The 19,780-nt window shown below is 43.1% G+C and overlaps 1 protein-coding gene across 1 annotated transcript in view; it reads right to left on the bottom strand.

The window, feature by feature from the left end:
- Window positions 1-335: 335 nt before the first annotated feature.
- Slamf1 (signaling lymphocytic activation molecule family member 1) overlaps window positions 336-19,780 on the bottom strand; it is a 31,298-nt gene continuing 11,853 nt past the window's right edge. Inside the window, exons 4-7 of the mRNA XM_051147927.1 lie at window positions 12,090-12,185; window positions 7,535-7,608; window positions 1,394-1,486; window positions 336-703 (exon numbers count right to left, since the gene is read on the bottom strand). Of these exons, the coding sequence (XP_051003884.1) occupies window positions 653-703; window positions 1,394-1,486; window positions 7,535-7,608; window positions 12,090-12,185 (314 nt within the window). The 3' untranslated portion in view covers window positions 336-652. The remainder of the gene's footprint in view (window positions 704-1,393; window positions 1,487-7,534; window positions 7,609-12,089; window positions 12,186-19,780) is intronic.

Raw genomic sequence — 19,780 nt, 5'->3', positions numbered from 1 at the left:
TGCTAGCTTGAGTTTTGTAAATAAAATACCAGTTCTTTTATAGAATGATCTCAGAAAACAAGGAATTTGTTCTTTATGCTTCACTCCCTCCTCACCCAGAGCGTGGACCCTGAGGCACAGAGCTTCACCCAGAGCGTGGACCCTGAAGAAAAGAGCTTCATCCAGAGTGTGGACCCTGAAGCACAGAGCTTCATTCAGAGTGTGGACCCTGAAGCACAGAGCTTCCAATCAGCTTCCAGAACAAAGTGCAGAGAACCAAAGTGAAAAATGTCTCCAGACTTCGTGACTTGCACTCAGCCGTCGGAGACAGCTGTTCTATGTACTGGCTCTTTTTGTCTTTGGGTTCTATGATCCAAGCCAGCAAAGAGTGAGATGTCTGAACTCACATGATGGATTTCCTCTGCTACAGCAGAGATGGAATGCTGTGGCCAGGGATCGCTGCTCCATGTCTGTGCCAGCTGAAGAGCTTGTTACCTGCTTGGGAAGCCTCACTTCCTCACAGGTACGCCTGTGTAGATCTGTCACCAGGGAAGTGATGGGAGGAGGGTACAGATGTGCAGTGTCTGTCACAAGGAACTTGGGACCTGGGCCAAGCTCAGTGTGCCTCATGGTTCTTTTTGCTGCCAACAAGTCCTTTCTCTGAGTCTGTGGGTCAGCTCTCTGGTAGTGTCACACTGGCATAAACTGTGGTGGGATTTGGTTCCTGTGGATAAAAAAGTTCACAGGTAGTGAACAAAACGCCATACTCTAGAGAAAGGAAAAACTTAGAGTTCATGTAGTATAAGCCTTATGCTCAGTCTGTCACTGTCTACTTGCAAACGGGGCTATATCTCTCTTCAAAGCATAAATGTGCCATCAAGGAAGTGAGAAATTGTCCCTAGTTATCTGGAAACTGGCCTTGCCCTTCCCTCTCCACCTCTTCCCTCTTCTCCACTCCCTCTTCTCCTTTGGAAGAAACCTTACACCAGGACATCTACCATGCCGTGCTCTGTCTTCCCGCCATGCAAGACTGAATCTTCTGAAACTAAGCCAAAATAAATACCTCTTAAAGTTGTTCTCTTGGATATTTTGGTCACAGTGACATAAAAATAGCTAACAGACTTCCCATAGGGCAAGGAGAATCAAAGGGGGGGGGGAAGACAAGAGAGCTCACATCATGGTAGATAGGAAGCAGTAGCTTGTGAGTTGGGACGAAGGGTTTTATATAAGTCCTAAGTAACCAAGGCTGCAGATACTCCCCCTCCTCCCCCGCCCCGCCCCGAGTCCACAGCTCGTCAGTGTGTTTTACCTTATCTTTACTTAAAAATAAGATAAACAGCAGCAAACCGTTCTCTCTCTGTTCTTCTCCACCTCTTATCAGAGAGTCAGTGAGGAGAAGGCAGAGTCACCTCACCTGGATAGAGTCTGGGACAGGCTCTGTGGCAGCTACATAAATGGTCGTGCAGGGTTCCCGGTCTGTCGAGGGATCATCAAGCTTCTCTGGAGGCTACAAGAGAAGCAACGAAACGGATTAGTTGACCGGAAAGCTGAGTCCCATCCAACTTGCCCCACAGAAAAACTGTTCAAGTTCAAAAACTCCTTAGCCACTCGCTTTAACTTCCTCCCTGGTGAGAATTCTCCCAAATGTTCCTGGAGTTCACGTTAGCCACTCCCTGCGTTCTATCCTAGAGCTTACAAGGTAACTTCGTCCCTCATTAGTACTTAAAAAAAAAAAATAAAATAAAATATATATATATATTCGTTGTAACTGCCATACATTAGATACCACAGCTTGGAGAAAAGTTTAATTTAATGAGGGATTTCTGACTAGGCACAAGACAGGTGAAAGGCAGATGAAAACAACCTATTAATCAACGTTTATTCCCAGCTGCACTCCTCACTTCTCTTCCTGGTTGGGAGAATTTTAGTGTGTCCAGACCTAAATGTAGGGATAAAGGATGGAGTAAATAACTTATACTTTCTGTATTCAATGGGGAAATTTTACAACAAAGACTGTCCTAAAAATCACCTAGAGTTGTATTGGGAGTATGCTGTTGTTTTTCCCTTTAGAATTTTTATCTAGGTATAAGGAGTTACTTTAAGCACAGCTTTAACAACTTCGCACATTTTTGTTCCTCGTGTCTTCAATCAGGGCCACTATTTTCACATCTCCAGGGTTACCACATTGGAGTAACTAATATCAGGTATGTAATTATTTTTGCATAGTATTTGTGAACGGGAGCCCTTGAAATAACAGTATAGGGCAGGGGCCATGCTAAGCTCTGCAGTGGTTCCTGTCAGAGAGCCAAAAGTTGTTTAGTTTTCTGGGTTTTTTTATTTTTTATTTTTTTATTAATTTATTCTTGTTACATCTCAATGTTTATCCCATCCCTTGTATCCTCCCGTTCTTCCCCCCCCCCATTTTCCCATTATTCCCCTCCCCTATGACTGTTCCTGAGGGGGATTACCTCCCCCTGTATATGCTCATAGGGTATCAAGTCTCTTCTTGGCAACCTGCTGTCCTTCCTCTGAGTGCCACCAGGTCTCCCCCTCCAGGGCACATGGTCAAATGTGAGGTTTTCTATGTGATTATGTTCTGCTTTTTGGTTTCTTGAGACAGGATTTCACTGTGTAGCCTTGGCTGGACTGGAACTTGATATGTAGACCACGCTGGACTCAAACTCATAGAGATCCACCTGCCTCAGCCTTCTGAGGCATTCACCATGACACCCAGCTCTTATTGCATTCTCTATAAAGATACTGCACAGCAATTTTGATGGAAACAAAAGAGATGCTCATTTTTGAATTATTTTCTGTTATCTTTATAAAAATGAAAAAAATGTTAAGGATGTGGGTAATTCTGTACATATTGATATGTAAAACAATGATGGTTTTTATATTTTAAAATACATGTAAATTAAAAAACAATAAAATAGAACATAAATCAAGATGCAAAATTATAGTGTAGTTAAAGTACTGGAGTATAAAAAAAATAAAAGGAATAAATGTGTCTTAAGAAATCAGAAATGGCCAGGTGGTGGTGGCACATGCCTTTAATCCCAGCACTGGGGAAGCAGAGGCAGGCGGATTACTGTGAGTTCGAGGCCAGCTTGGTCTACAAAACTAGTCCAGGACAGCCAAGGCTACACAGAGAAACCCTGTCTCAAAACAAAAACAAAACAAAACAAAAACCAAAAAAAAAAAAAAAAAGAAGTCAGGAATCTATTTAACAATGTCTGGGGTATCTACTAAAAATAGAGAAAATGGTTAAATGGTTATTTAATTACTAATACAAGGAAGAATAAAGTGGAATAATAAGAATATAAAATCTTTCATCAAAGAAACTATAATCTTAGAGATCCTCACCAATAAGTTCTGCCAAGTACATATGGGGAAAAATATGATCACTCCTACACAAAAATCTCCAGAGAATCACAGGAAGAAAACGCAGCCAATGTGGCCCCCAAAAGATACACACTGCCAGAATCAGGGTGTGCTGCTCTGTGGAATTAAGGCCAGAACATCAAGGGGAGGCCAGTGGATCAGAGTGGGCCCTGCACCCAGTGTGGGATGCCCTGAGAGCTGGAGGAGAGAAGGCAGAGGCACATGGAGATGGAGGCAGAAGTTACGGTGTAGCCACAAACCGACAAAAAAGGCTGCCCGGAGCCGTCGGATAACACCAAGGTAAAGGGTTCTCTCAACAGCTCCTGAGGGCTTGCTGCAGTCCTGTCCATGGAACAGCTTCATTTTTAAATGTGTGGTCCCCGTAACTGATGTAAACTAAATTCCTGTTGTTTAAACCACCGAGTTCGTAATGACTTGCGAGAAGGTACAAGCCTCAGCCATTTGTAAAGTTAGCAGAGTCATGATATCAAAACCTTGCCAGGGTGCTGCGAGGGAGAAGGAATGACAGACCAGCCTCACCCAGAAACTAACTGGGAAACAACAAACAAAAAACAAACCTGGAACCGTTAACAAAACGCTGGAGAAATAAAACCCAGCAGTATTATAAAGGACCAAATGTAATTTGTTCTATTTCAGGCATGCTAATAGGTTCGACAGTGGCAGATAAGTGAGGGAAAACCAACCAGAAGATTATCCCAACAGACACAAGAAGAGTGTTGATAAAATAGAACACCGCCTTGTGATAAGTTGTCCAGCAAACCAGGAATAGAAGACAACGGTTCCTGTGCTGGAATTGAAGCCAGGGGTCCATGTATGCTAGCAAGTACCTTATCATGGAGTTATATCTCTAGTCCCAGACAATATTCTCTTTATTTTTTTTTCCATTTAATTTTTGAGACAGGTAGGCAACCTGGTTTGAAACTTTTTATGTAGTCCAGGCTAGCCTTGAACTTGCGATCCTCTTGCCGCCACCTCCTAAGTGCTAGGATTACAGACATGGTCTGCCATGCTTATCCTGACGAGTTTTAATTTTTTAATCTTATTTTTAATTATATGTGTGTGCGCATGTACGTGTGCATGTGTGTGTGAGAGAGACTGTGTATATACATTTATGTATATGAGAGAAAGTGCCTGCAGAGTCCAGAAGAGGGCATTGTGTCCCCTGGAGCTGGTGTTATACAGGTGAATGTAAGCTGCTAGCCTAGGAACCGAACCCAAGTTCCGTACAAAAAACGGTGTACACTTTTAACCCTTGAGTAACCTCTAGGCCCCTTACACTATTTTTAATGTGGTTAAAAAGCTTACTGAAACAAAATTTCTGTTAAATGTCTACTTAGTGGTGGTGTACTTGTATTAAAAACTTTCCTCCCTGTTTCACAGAGAGACCCTGTCTGGGGGCTGTGGGGAGTGGGGGAGGAGGAAGAAAGCTTTCCTTTCAAGTCTGGAACCTTATGAGACTGCAAGTGTTACCAGTTCTGATCACCGTTATGTGGGAGATCTCGGCCAGTGAGATCAGGCAAAGGAAAGCAGGCGAGCTCTGTGGCAAACAGACTCTTTGAAGATGATGCCGTGGTGTAGGAGAAAACTTAAATCATCAACAAGCAAATATGGTAACTTCTAATCAATTCAGTGGTGTTGCAAATACAAAGTCGATATACAAAGATTAGTTTTTGATATGTCAATAGCAAGTAACTAGAATCTAAAAAAAAATTAAAGGTATTTCCAATACTATTCTAAGATATAAAATGCCAGTTGGCAAATTAGAATGATATAGTCTTATTTGGGAAATTATAAAGCATCATTTAGAGAAATTAAATAAGACTTAAAGAAAGGATAGGGGAAAGATTCAAAACAATAAAGGTGTTTCCTCTCCTCAGTGGTATATTTGGTGCTAATTAATACTCTAGTAAGATTTGGTGAGAGGGGTTTAACAAACTGATTGTGAACTATATATCAAATGCAAAGTACAAAAATTTGTCAAGAATGTTTGAAGAAAAAGAACAAATGGGGAGACATCAGATATCACACTTTATATCTCCAATCAACAGTTTGGCCAGAATACAGAACATCAAACAGAACTGCATATCATGGGACCTCAAATTATAATGAATATGGCATGGCAGCCGTGGACCAACCTGTACAACAAATGACCACTAGAACATATCCTTGTGGGGAAACTTGGCCTCTCTTATACCAAACTCAAAAACATTTCTTAGGTATATGATAAATAAATGTGAAAGAGGATGGTGGAAGAGTATCTGTATTACTTAGGACGGAGAAATTTTTCTCAAACACATTATAAGAAGTGATAACTGTTAAGGAAGAAGTTACAAATTGTTTTACCCTGACATTCAGGGGTATTCTTTTTCAGTAGGTCTTGTGAAAAAATTACAAAGGCAAGACACACACGATATGGATCTAACCTCTAAAGGGCTCACTTCTCAAATGGCTTTTTGGTTTACACTCATTTTCTAAAAGGTTAAAACTAAAAGGTAAATGGGTAAGAGATTTGAACATCAGGTGATTTTAATATGGCAATAAACATATGAAAGTTCTTATCAGAAAAACAAAGCCATAGTAAGAACCCCGCCCCCGCTAGTATGGATAAAAGGGCAGATAGTAATAAATTCTGGCTAGTATGTACAACTATTCAAATTCATTTATTGGAAAAGTAAATTGACATCCATCTTGAAGAACAATTTGGTCTTAACCAGTCAATTGGAGAATGTAAATGCTCTATCATTCATCAAAATCTACTTCTAGGTAGGTGCTTACCAAAAATATGTAGACATATTCACATGAATTTCATAATGACCTCAAACTGGAAATAACCTAGATACTCATTAATAGTCAACTAGATAAATATATTCTAAAACAACACACTTAACGTGTATTCTGTGTTCAAAGACATGTATGAATTTATAACCAGATGCAAGAAAAAATACTGATGGATTCTATTTCTATAAGGGCCAAAAAAAGAAAACTATAATTCATATTTCTAAAAGGCAGGAAAGTGGTTATTTCTGGGCAGGAGATGGGGAGTTGTGCTACAGAGGTGTTGTGAAGGAACAGGCTATGTGGGTGGTGTTTCGGGGTAGAAGACTCAAACTGAGAGCTGTAATGTCTTCTCAAGTAGGTCAGTAGGTTTGAGGCAATCCTAATTTTTTGTTTGTTTGTTTGTTTTGTAGTACTTGAGAAGCTGATTTAAAAGATATGTTCAGCCTCAGCTAAGTGGACATTTGGGTAAGGGGGTACCATTGGGGCTCTCATGGTCTTAGATAAGGTGTGTTCTCAACAGGGGTCTATGGGTGATATAATACACCCAGGAGACCACTAGCAGGCAGAAAAAAAATTTTTTTTTGCCTAGGACTGTCTCCTGATCCTCAGAAATGAATTTATTGTATTATTGTGTAGTTATCTTTACCTTTATTACTTTTGCTCAAGAATATGCCCCCACCACCTCCTAAGTGGCCAGATCCTGGCCTTAAAAATCCCCTAGAGTTAATGTCTGGAAAACAACAATATCTAACAAGGATTCTATAGACTCCCTATCTCTTACTGCTAACATATATATGTATGTGTTCCCTGATTCTGTCTTGTCTCATGTTTTCCTGTCACTCCCTTCTTAGTTCAGCTTTGTTTTCTCTCCTCCTCATTCAACATGCCATCTTTTGTTTGAACCCCCTCTGACTAGCATTGTCAGGATCCTCCCTTTCTGGCCCTCCTCACTGTGCTTTGCAGATGCCTTGATTTGGGTCAGGCCAGTACGACACACGATAGCTTTTCCGCACCTCTCCCTCTTTCCCCAAGCCTGCACTCATCATGAAGGAGGTTTGAGGGCATGCAGTATAGGCTCCTAGGATGCCACCGCAGCTGGACGTGCCCAGCGTCATCTGTTTACAACCTCATCTCGCTACCATGAGGAAGCAGGTGGCCGCATTGCCCAGTGTTTTCTATTGTTTCAAACAATCTAGAGCTCCAGTGACGCTGGTTTAACAACTCTTAGGGGAAGCTCCTGTTCTTGACTTTCCTGCTTTTCCAATTTCTCTGCTCTAGAACCCTACAGAACCATGGGTGCGTGCGAGGTGGTCTAGTGAAGAATGGTGTGGGAAGCATGCCAGACACGTCCCAAGGAGAACATAGAACTTACCCCTGACTTCTGGACTTGGGCATAAATAGTAAGGCCCTTGTCTTCCGCCGGTGGCTGGCGGTGATTCTTTTCACCTGGAAAGAAAGAAAGACAGTGGTTTCCTCCTCTGGTCCTCAGTTGAACCCTCAGCTAAGTCCTGCCTGGCCTTTAGTCTCCACAGTATAGTCACCTACCCCAGCACTGCTACAGGAACAAGGCACTAGTTCCCAGTCTCTACTCAACTGCTTACAGCATTGGATTGGTTACTTGATCTGTCGAGACCCGTGTCCCTTCCTATCATATGGAATTTGAACTGCCTGTCTTGTGGGATTACTGTAGAAATGAAACGAGGAGATGCAACTCTACCACACCAGTTACACTAGCAGACAGCGAGTGTCTAATATGTGGCCAGCATCTTTTCTCGGCACCTCTGCCTCTCTTTCTCCTTCCTCACTCCTCCGCTTCTTTCTTCTTTTCCTCCTCCTCTCCCCCCACCCTCCCCGGCAAAACAGAGCCTGGATCTATAGCCCAAGCTGGGTTCAAACCCCAAATCCTCCTTGCCTCAGCCTCCTAAGCGGCAGGGTTGGAGCAGCCTCTGCGATGCTGAGCTGTGGGTGCTATTTCATTGCCTTGCCATTCAGTTACTTTGATCTCTATTTTTGTGTGGCTCTGCTCTCCTAATAGGGTCCTCGATTTTCTGAGGCTGCAGCTTGTTATTTATAGCATGCCTTTTATTCTCCAGCTGGTAACGCGTGCTCCCCTCACAGCTTTCTTTATCTCCCTATTTCTGGAGGGCTTGCTATGTGTGTGGATGTGTGTGGGCTGGTGGGATAGGTGGGATGATCCACTTGGAAGTATCTGGAGAACAACCCAGCAGTGCCATTCTCTTGCTCACACTCTAGAAAACTAGCTCAGGGCCTGTGGTGCCTGTAAATTGATGAGTTGTAAAATGTTTTAATTTTTAGCTGGCATTTAAATGTTTTCTTTTTAAGTGCTAAAGAAACTCCTCATCATAAAAATTCAGGTTGGATAGAAACACACAAAACTATAGCCTATAACTCCCTCTCCCTCAATAACCAACCCCATTCCATTCCCAGAAGTAACCAATTATTAAAGTTTCCTGTATGTCCATCTCTGGGCAACATGGTGCTTTCTGTAAGGAGATAAATAGTCCCTCTGCATAGGCTAACAGCCACAAGAGGCAAGCAAGTACTTGAACTATATGACTAGTGAGACTGAGAAACTGGTTACTTAATAGTAGTTCAATTCAATACGGGAGGGTACAGTTCTAGATATTGGCTATATTTTATAGATTTTTCTCTTTTTTACACAAATGGTACCATTCTGCCCATGCATCTCTGTAAGTTGACCTTTTCACTTAAAATGTGTTAGGAGGCTTTTCATGCAGCATGCACTTTTTCTACCACTGAACCACTCCCCTTGCATGCATCGTACACTAGATAGCATGTGGAAAGGCAGGAGCCTGGCCTGTGGAGGACTTGCAGGGACTGTTGCAGGATCTAGGCTGAGCATACAAGCTCTGCCCAGAGGAAACCATAGTCTTTAGGGTAAACTTAGTTATGCCAATTAATTTCTCCTCTTGAAAAGCTGGGAACACATTGCTGGGAGACTAGCTCCGAGAAGTGCAAAGACGTACACTTTGGGCTGGAAGAGAAATGCCTAGTCTTATGTACGATATAAGCATAGTAGGAAACGCTGATCTAGGGCGTGGTTCTTGGTGAGGGAATGATGAGGAGTCACTAGGGAAGTTCAAGGGATTCTAATGAAGTCAGTGGGTTGATTTTCCTCTGTGGGCTGTGGGGATAGTACACCTGACAGTTCTATTCTCACTGGTGAATGGACACACGTGTGTGTGTGTGTGTGTGTGTGTGTGTGTGTGTGTGTGAAGAGAGAGACAGACAGATGCACAGACACATAGAAAAAGACACAGAGAGACAGAGACAGGCAGAGAGAGACAAAGAAACAGACACAGAGAGAGAGACACACACACACAGGGAAAGACAGAGATATAAAGAGACACAGAGAGAGGAAGAGAAAGAATTGGAGGGTAGGACTCATAGAACCATTCTCAGAAATGGTTGGTGGTAGGAGAAGGGTGCAAACTACTTCTATGAGATATTCTTTCATTTCAAATCCACTAGAGTTTACGAAGTGAGACCCACTTGTCCAGCCCTCCTAGGTGTAGTCAGGGATACGAATTGAGACAGACTCAGTCTTTAGGGGCTTTCACCTTCTAGGCCAGATCAGGATGAAATTTAGAATCGGTAGGACAGCCCCAAATCATCAAAAAGACCATCGAATCAGGATGATTTAGATTCTCTTTCTCTGTGTCCCATCTCTCCCTTTCCATCTCCCTCCCTCCCCCCTCCCCTCCCTTTCTTCCTCCTCTTTTTCAGCACAGAAACATATTTTCAGGAGCCAGCTCAACTTGGCTGCAAGACAGCTAAGTCTTAGGATGTATTGGGAAGATTCAAGCCCTAGACCTTAGCCTTTAAGCTAGCATTAACATTTGCTGTGTGGAATTGAACAGAGCACATTATCTCAGTGGGGGGCTTTTCACACACTGTAGTTGTAAGACCAGAGCATAAACCATTATTGATTTTTCAGCTCTCACATGAAGCAAGAAGTTGTCTTTTCATTTGCTTTTGAGGCAGGGTTCCTCTATGTAGCCCTGGCTGTTCTGGAGCTCACTCTGTAGATCAAGCTGGCCTCAGACTCAAAGAGATATGCCTCCTGAGTGCTGGGATTAAAGGCATGAATCACCATGGCCTGGCCTAAGAAGTTTTGTCTCATATGACAGTAACTTCAAGTACTTTAAACCTGCTGTAAGTACTGTTTCTAGAATCTTCCATTATAGTCCTCTGCTGACCTTAATACTTAAACTTTTACCCACTCAAGAGATGCATCTGAAAAAAAAAAAAAAGAAGAAGAAGAAGAAGAGAGAAGAGATGTATCTGTCCATAGATGTGTGTATATCTGTGCATCATCCAGGAAAACCACTGTGTGGTGCTCTCTGTGTATCAGTTTGCCAGTCGCCACAGCAATACCACAAAAGGCATAATAGCATCTTTGCTTTGCAGATGATGAGCAGTTTGCTTGGATATATATCTCATTGGTGGCAAAGTCTGCACCCCATGCTTTTGTTTCTTTGTTTTAGGATAGGGTCTCACTATGTAGCTCAGGGATGATCTAGAATCCATGGCTGGAATGATCCTCCTGCCTCAGACTTGCAAGCAGCTGTTACTACAGACTAGTCTGCCCACTGCACACTGCCCAATGCCCACCCTCTTAACTAGTGTATTCTGTTGGAGATGAATTTGCCAGAACCGAGTTAAAACTCTTCAGAGTTAGGCAGCATTTTGGCGAAGGCACTGCTAGACATTGCCGCTAGAATCTCCTAAGCAATGTCTTGTGGAGGGTGTAGCAACTAAACGTAGGTTTTGGCAGAGGTTTGTTTGGCACTGGATTACAAGGCATAAATGGTGCCTAGAAAAGCTGGGTATGTGTTTTTAAAATGGTGGTGGGGCCGGGGGGAGGAGGGAGAATACTGCTCCCTCAGAGCTCAGCCATGTGCTGAGCAGAATGCAGTGAGGAGTCCAGTGAAAGGCTGAGCCTCACTAGCTCAGCTAGGTGGGAAATGCCACCTGCTTTCTGAGCCTCCGTACCTCACCGTTTTCCTATAATGAAAGCTAAGTGGATCCACTCCCAGACCCCTTATCTCTCAACTGAAGTTTTATCTGAATAACACCCTCCCTCCCCCACCGTCTCAGTGAGCTCTTCGACGGAGGAAATGAGACAGAGAGAGGTACGCCTGTGTGCTGTGATCGGCATCTTCTTATATAAGCAAAACCAACAGGAACTTGCTGAGGTAAGGGCTTTTCTAAGAAGATACTGATCTGCTTAAGAATGGCGTGAGCCACTGTGCTCGGCCCTCATTAAGAGAGGGCCAACCAGGTTATCTGAGTGAGCGTGCTCTGATCCAGAGCAGCGGAGTGGTAGTCAGTCAGGCTGAGGGGGCACATTGCCCTGAGAAAGTGAATCACAGGACAATTTGGAAGAAATACCAGGCATTTCAACTTAGAGTCATATAGCCCTATTGCTTTTAGTCTTCTTCCCTGGGACACGTTCCATGGGTCCAAGAGCTCTGAATTCCCTTCTCTAGTAGCTAGCAGCATGATGTGCCTCCTGTTTTGATTTCTTTCGCCTCTGTACAAGCCAAACTTCGGTGCTGAATTTAAATGATCTGCGCGTGTCTTGTACGTTCGACACTTGTGGCTTTCCTCCGCTGATTCCCTTAACCTGGTACAGGGGCTCAACAGACTAGAATTGGGCTGAATTGAGCAAGAGCTCAAGATGTATTTATTTAGTGTTGTTCACAGGGGCGCCCAGCCAGAAAGCCAGGGTGGTGAGATTGAGTCTGGACTTTTAGTGAGTGAGAGTTTACGAGATCTGACTGTACATATATATTCAAGAGTCTGTGCTTGTATAAAATCCATTCCGCCTATCACTGGCACTGGAAGCCCCGTAAGAATTCCCTTCTTGTAAGGCACCCTACCTTGTCTTTTTAGCATTATTATTGCCGTGGAAACCAGAAAGATGAGTATAACGCCCCCTAGTGGTACAGCAGCATATGGTATCCATGATCTTGATTCTGGGAGGAAAAAAAAAAAGTCAAAAGGACAATCTCGAATGCACTGTGGGTTTAAAAACGCCCCACCCAGAAGTGAGAGGCCTGAGCCTCATGCTCTGTTTCCGTATCCGTCTCCCCAGGGAGATGTTGGTTTGCATGGTTTCAGAAATCAACTGAGGTCACTAAGGTTTCCATGTCTACCCTTCTAACTTCATAAAGTTGTCTAAGTAAAGTGCTCTATTTTCCCTTTAGTCACCACTTGTCTGAACTTATCTGTGTCTTTCCTAAGCCAAGCTCTTGCCCTGTTTCTTCTCCATTTAAAAAATTTTAAAGTATCATGTGTCCATTTTTGGTAAAAAGGAATGTGACAGTCCTGTGTGCTTGGCCCCCAAACTACTCCCATGAGACAACTGGGAGGAAGAAATCTGCTTTTCTTCTTTAAAAAAAAAAAATAAACACAATAGTGCTATTATTGCTTTTAAATGCAAATAACATGTTGGACCCACCAGACCTGAACTAAAAGAAAAGCATGTGGCTCTTCCTGTCTATAATTGTCATATTTTAAATTAGCAACGCTAACTGAGGCTTGAAATCATAGGTCCAACTTTTGTAGCTTTCTCTCCTTTAGCCACTGTGCTGAATCCTTTTGAACCAAGAACACCATTTTGGAAAGCAGTGAATAAGACCTTTGTCCCAATCAGCAACATCTATGGCTCAGTAACAATATTGGGCAGTTGCTAAGTACTTTCAATAGTGACTCTTGTACTGTGATGTATTTAATCAGAACAGTCCCAAGGGGTACTTTTATTGTTTCCATTTTATAAGCAAGGAAAAAAAGTGAAGAAAACCAAGAACAATAGGAGACATGATGAATACTAAAGACAGGCTCCCTGGGAATCCAAGAGACACCTGGACTCTGAGCAGACTGTGAGGAAGCCCAGAAGCACTAGGTTTCTAAGTAATGGCACTAAGTTCTAGTGTAACTGGTGAGACAGATGCAAAACAGTTTCAACAGTCTTGATCAAAAAAGGAGAAAGGCTCAGTGTGGTGGCTAATCAGCAGGCTGAATAGAAGGGCTATGGAGTCAGACCCCTGACTGCCTTAAAAAGGAAACAAATGGATGAAGGAACAAAGATGGATAAGCAGAGAGTTGGATTTGTATAGCACATCAAATGGGGAAGGCAGCATGCCAGCTACTCAATCTGTATGGCATATGATGTCACAGCTGAGAACCCGCTGTACATACATGTACATGTAGGCATGTAGGGCTAACCAGGAGTCAGTCAATTGGGTCAGATTTTTTTTCTGTCAGTCCCAAGGGCACACAGAGAAAACTTCCCAGTACACATAAGAAGCAGAGGCAACAGCTGAGCTTCTTTCTCAAACCCTGGTACTGGTACTGGTACTGGTCCAGCGAATCACGATAGTAGCACTTACTATTTTGAGAGAATTTCTCTTTCTTCCTCTAAGATATGCACCTTGAGAAAGTCTATAACAAAAGCTAATTTAAGAACAAACAACTCAACCATTTATAGCATTTCAAGAGATAACATTTCTTCTAAGTTTCAAATGCAATTTACAAAAAGACCAAAAATCAAGGTGATGCCTCTGAGACTGAAAAAGAACAAAAACAGATGACAGACTTTCGTGTGGACTTGCCTGCCAAACCCACCTTTCTCACCTCCCCAGGCCTTCTGCTGGGAGCCCTGCTACCCACCTACTCACATAAGTCAACATCTACAGGCACATGGTTGAGGCTCCCAGTGTGGTAACACCAGGCCTGTGTCTTTTCAGGATCTCAGCAGGATGAAATCAATCCACTGCCTATATCCTGAGCCATAAATGCCCTGCTTCTGCCAGAGATGAGAAGAAATCTGGCCATTATCTTGAAAGATATTTTATCAACTTTAATTTTTTTCCTCTGCCCTTTAAGATAGGAATGAATATATTGGTGAGTATTTTTTTTTATAGAACCATTGGCTTTAAAAATAATTAATGGAACCATATAAAATGTTTAGTTTACATAACCCACTAGTTTCCCATTGCCTGGGAGAGCTAAGGCTCTTTAGGTGGCCAACCTACCTCTTTACCATCTTCTTTCCACACTATACTCCCCTTCCTGTGATGCTCCCGCGGTCCACCACACCTGCTCAGGCCCGATGCTCAGGCCACTCTTCCTTCCTCAGTGTCACCTTTCCTGAACCATCCAACCCTGTTCTGCCCTCTCCTCAAAACTTCAGCATCACATGTAGTTTATGCCCTATAGCTTAGCACCTGTGTTTTTCCTCCATTGTCTCTGCAATGCAAACCATTTTAATTGATGGTACTCAAAGCCAGACAGATGGCTTCAACTCTACAGGTACTAATTAATAACTGTATCTCAGAGAATCTTTCATAGCCTCCGAGGCCTGTTTCATCATCAATACAATGAGCATAAAGATACTTAGTCCACAGGGTTGTTCTGATGAGCCACAACAATAAGGTAATAAAATGTTCCCAACTATGTTTAGAATCTGTTACATATTCAGTGACCATCACCTGCTTCCACTAGCCTCGGTTCCCAGTGAATGGCTAGGAGGCCAGAGACATCTGTGTTATAAACAGATCCTTTTCAGTCCTTTCAGTCCTTCCAATGGTTGATTGGAACAAGAAGATGAATTTGCACTCAAGTGCAAAAGTGTCCTCATCAAAGCGCAGAGGTGCTGCTGTTCCATCCCATCATTTGGTTACAACATAGCAGGCCGCAGGTGCCTGTGTTCATCCACTTGGTGCTAGCCACCAATCACGACATTTATATGGAAACTAAGCATCAAGGACTTGAAGCTCGGAGGAAAGACAAATATGGACACAATGCTGCTTATCTAGCTTGCTGGGGTCAAGTTACCCACATCATTATTCCTCGGGAGAAGGTCTTATTGTCTGACTTTTAGCATCCATTAAAGCATATCTTAAGTACTGTGGATCCTCCAGAGAGAAATCTTAGTAGTAGTCTCTTTAAAATAATTTTTTTCCATCCAGTAAAGTGCAAAAGACTTTGTTACAGAAGTTCTACTTAGGTAAAAACTCTCTAAAGGCAGTCTCCGTGCCTAGTCTTTAGTTTTACACACCCCACTCCATCAGATACAGGACAGGAAGAGACTCCATACACATTTGATGAACCTAAATTATTGAATATGAACGAGTGTTAGAGAACTATCATGTATTCTTTTGTTAAAAATTATCAGAGTGTTAAATATGTGACGGTCTCAGAAGGCATGCTAGGTCACTATCTGATTCCCCAGAGATAGGAGTCAAAGGAAGTACCAATGACCTACTTGACTTTGCTGTGTGATAACACCATGAAGCCACAAAGTAGGCTTTTTTGAGGCACCCACAACATGATCTGTGTTCCCACTTCCAATCCAGAAAGTTCTACTCTTCCTCCTTTTGTTCACTCCTATAGTGATGCCTCTCAGGACAATCATTCTACAAAATCAGATAAAACTTGTCCTTGGTGCTACAAGCCTTTCATTAATAAAGAAACACTACCTCAACTTTCTTGATTTCTTTCTTTCTTTTTTTTTTTTTTTTAAGGCAGAGATATGATGCTTTGCCCCCCTCCTCCCCCCGCAGAAACCCTTTAGAGGTAGCTAAGTGGGCTGACTGAAAACACCTGTGCAATTAGAGCAGTTCTTCTCCACTATGAGCTGGGAGTTCAACAAGAAAACCCGTCAGAGCCACACCTCCAAGGAAAACGCCGGCCAGCTTCTTCCCTTCTTGTCTCTGACAATTGGTTGTCACGGTGACACAAAAGCTTCTCTCCCTTCCGAGCCCTTAAATCATATTATTTAAGGAAGATAAAAAGAAGACAAAACAGAACCCAAGAAGCAAGTGTAGTTAATGCCGGGAGCCTCTGAGGATGCTCACATAACGGTCTGAGAGTACCGGATCTCTTTCCTGCCTTTCATGTGGTTTCGTCAGCAAGACTGCTCACATGGAGCACGACTCCTTGAAGAGGTTGACGGTCTTCAAGAGATGTCTTCATAGTGGTAGTTTCCAGTGAGAATTGGGGGGTGGGGAGAGGGCACTAATTTAAAGTCTGGGAGCATCTAAGAAAATTATTTTATGAGACCCACACCTCCTCGAAACACCCCTCACACCAGCCTGTTCCACCTAGAGAGTGTTGCAAAGGGTACTAGCCATAACCCCGGGATCATTTCTCCCATCCTTTCATGCCAGTCCAAGTCAATTCTGGACATGTAGCTGGCCAGCTAGTAACTGTACTTCTTAGACACAGGATGAGGCTGTAGCCAGCCAGAAGCATCTGACCTCTTTCCTCTCACTGTTGTTGTCAGGTTGGCTAGATGGAGCATCCCTTTCTTGCTGGATTTTTAATTGACCATCCTCGCGCGCACAGTGCTTTTAAAACACACTGGCTAAGGACAGCTGCAGGTGCCACGAAGGATCCCCTGTTGAGCCATATCCGTGTGCTTCAGGTGACCTAGATAAGGATGTCATACGTCCCAGAATTTAGGCCTTGCCATAAGAGACTTCGCTGTGATGGACACTGAAGATGTAGGAAATTCCTAACTGGCAATTGAAACATGGATGATTATAGGACTAGACAGCCTAGACAAATACGATTAAAACTTCTTTCCAAGGAACATATGCGTTCATGCACAGTTCACTTTAGCTAAGTCCTGACACCAAAAAGATGTGCCAACATCACGCTATATCTGGCCTCAAAGTACCATGAGTGACTTGGAAGTTTTTGATAATTGAAGGGAAAAAAAAGTGTCTTCAAGAAAACTTTTCTGACTTTCTGATAGCAATGTCTGATGAACCCTCAGCCTACCATACACTTTCATTCCAGGCCTGGGGTTTCCCTTGGTGCGCACTATGTAAGAAGTCTTTGTTAACACTAGCCTTCGCTGCTTTGACCTGGGCCTCAGCATATTTTGATGGATTACTGTCTTAATGTCATCCTATAACTAGTCGCTTTTTCTTCTGCCTCTTGCTGACCCCACTCTATTCATGACACCATGTATCTTCTTGTTGAAATGAAAATACAATGGACCCTATTTTCTGCCTAAATCTGTCAGTTCCTGTCACCTGCAGGATGATGTAGACTGTGGCATTGGCCTTCTCTGCTTTTGTCAGTGAGTTTGGGTAACATCCCTTCATTCCTCAAAGCCCCATCTTTGATGACCATCTTTGATGATCTCTGAGAGCCAGGGCTGTTCATTCCCCCTTTTTATTACTTTGCACACACTTCGGTCTTATAACCTCTTGTACCCTGTGGTCTAGGATACGTGTGTATATACAGAATTATCTTCTTAAGAACAAAGATTTCATCTCTTCCTTTTTTCATCTTTGTGTGATCAGTACCTTGCATGATGCCGGAACATGATAAAACCTCAATATAGGTTTTGTCAAAGTAAACACACTGCTTTAAAAAATTAGCCACTTCCATCTACAAAAACAAAGTGGTATATCAGCAGTTTTCAAGCTATGGGTCACAACCCCATTCATGGGGGTTGTCTAAGACATTGGAAAACACAGATATTTACATTCTGGTTCATAAGAGTAGCAAAATACAGTTAGGAGGTGTCAACAAAAATAATGGTTGGGGGTCACCCTAACATGAGGAATTAAAGGGTCTCGGTATTAGGAAGGTTGGGAAATACTGTGACAGACTAATAAACGTGGTATTTCAGTAATTTAGGTAATTTCCTCTACAGCTCTGTGTCGAGGAAAGGTCATGCTGCAAAATGCCTGTGTGTCTGACTTGGATGTGGTGAGGACCTCCTCCATCTTTGGAGGTGGGAGAGCCTTTATTTAAACTATGAGTTAAACTGTGTCCTTTTAAAAATCCATATTTGGAAGTCCTGAGGATGTGACTTTAATTGGAGGTGGGAGCTTTACAAAAATAATCAAATTAAAACTTGGCTGTTTGTGTAGAGCTATGGCTTAATTGCTACACCTACCAAGCCATATGTTGAAGTTCTAAGCCTCATCGGAATGGTCTTTGGGAACAAGTTGTTATGAAGACAGTTAAGTTCAGATGAGGTTGCTAGTGTGGCCCTTACCTAACCTTGCTTTCATAGTTCCCCCCGCCCCTGGTTTTCTTCACTTTGTCCATAGTGTGAAGATGTTAACACTATCTACATTATTTGACTGCTGTGAGGGTTAACGGTATGCCATGTAGCCGGTACATGGTGAACAGCCAAAGCCTGTTGGCTGTCAGTTATAGATGAAGAATAAAAAAAAATAATAAAGGTTTTGGCTCTTTACTCCTGTAATTAGAAAGAGCCCCCACCCCACCCCCTGCAAGACTGTATTCTGGGTGCTTCCCACTACACAGCACTGTTTTCTTGCCTTGGCCAGGATGTTCTGAATGACTTTGGGCAGGGAGAACCTGGACGGAAGAGTAGCTCACAAGGTTTGTGGGCCACATTTAGAAAGTAGAGAGATGAATGACTGTTTCCATGACATGGTTCGTGAAAGAACGCAAAGGAATATGCTGGGGTAGAGCAGAGGTATTTCCTATGTGAGAATCTTCTGGTGGGGGTGGAGGGGATAGGGGGGTGGGGGGGTGGGAAGGGAAGTCTCTGTTACAGGAAGTGCTATGCTAAGGGCATAACGTATCTACGGTCTCCTTCCCCCTGCCCCTGTCCATCTGGTGTGTCACATAGACACCAAGTGTACGTGGGTGGGAGTCTCCTTGGAATGACTCCTGCTCCTTTGCCCAGAAAGGACAATATTGAGGTGTAAGAAATGCCTTTCACGTCTCTCCCTGGACCTCCTTGTGACACAGACACACAGTCTGGCATGAGAGAGCAGTGCTCTAGTCTGTTTCTTAGTGACTAGCTGGGCTTACTGAACCAGAATTCTCCTCCCACAGAACAATGAAGCTTTCTATCCAGGAAAAGAGAAAACATTTAGGTCTAGGCATTAATCCCACTATTTGAAGTTGGAGAAACTTGAGGAAGATAACTTAAATTCCGCGAACTTCAAGTTGCTCACATATGAAATGAAGCCAGTAGTAGTACCAGTCTGGCAAATTTATTGTGAACCAAAGATAAGATACAGTTTAAAGTGCCTTGCCAGTAGAGGAGGGGCCATCAGCTCATCCCTGTACTCTCATCACCTGGTTTCACTCTCCCTCGCTGGCTATAAGTCCATTCACAACACAAGTCCCTCCCTGATAGCTTGCACTTTGTTATCAAGCCTTATATTTACAGCGCATTGCTGAGGTGCAGAGATCTCACACACAAACACACACACACACACACACACACACACACACACACACACACACACACATCTCTTGCAGCATTAAGTACTTACTGATGGCACATAAGCAGAGAGGTATTTATTGGCGGCATAGAACTGTGTCGCCACAATGGAGCATGGATTTAGGACTTGGGACCTGCAACGTGCATTCCCTTTCCCAGATATCCTTGTGTGTTGGGCCATGGTACAAGGTACAGAGACAGGCTTGCCCTTGGCCTTGGAGACCTGATTTCTGGTCTGACTCAGATTCTGGTTGTGAATCAAATGTAATATAATGCCACCTGGGGCCAACAGGAAGGCACCTTTGCTGAATGTGTCTGGCAGCTTTGGCTATATAAAGA

The sequence above is a fragment of the Acomys russatus genome, chromosome 6, assembly GCF_903995435.1.
Source record: "Acomys russatus chromosome 6, mAcoRus1.1, whole genome shotgun sequence".
Taxonomy (NCBI): domain Eukaryota; kingdom Metazoa; phylum Chordata; class Mammalia; order Rodentia; family Muridae; genus Acomys; species Acomys russatus.
The sequence above is the reverse complement of the archived record's forward strand: the minus strand, read 5'-3'. Positions and strand labels throughout refer to the sequence as shown.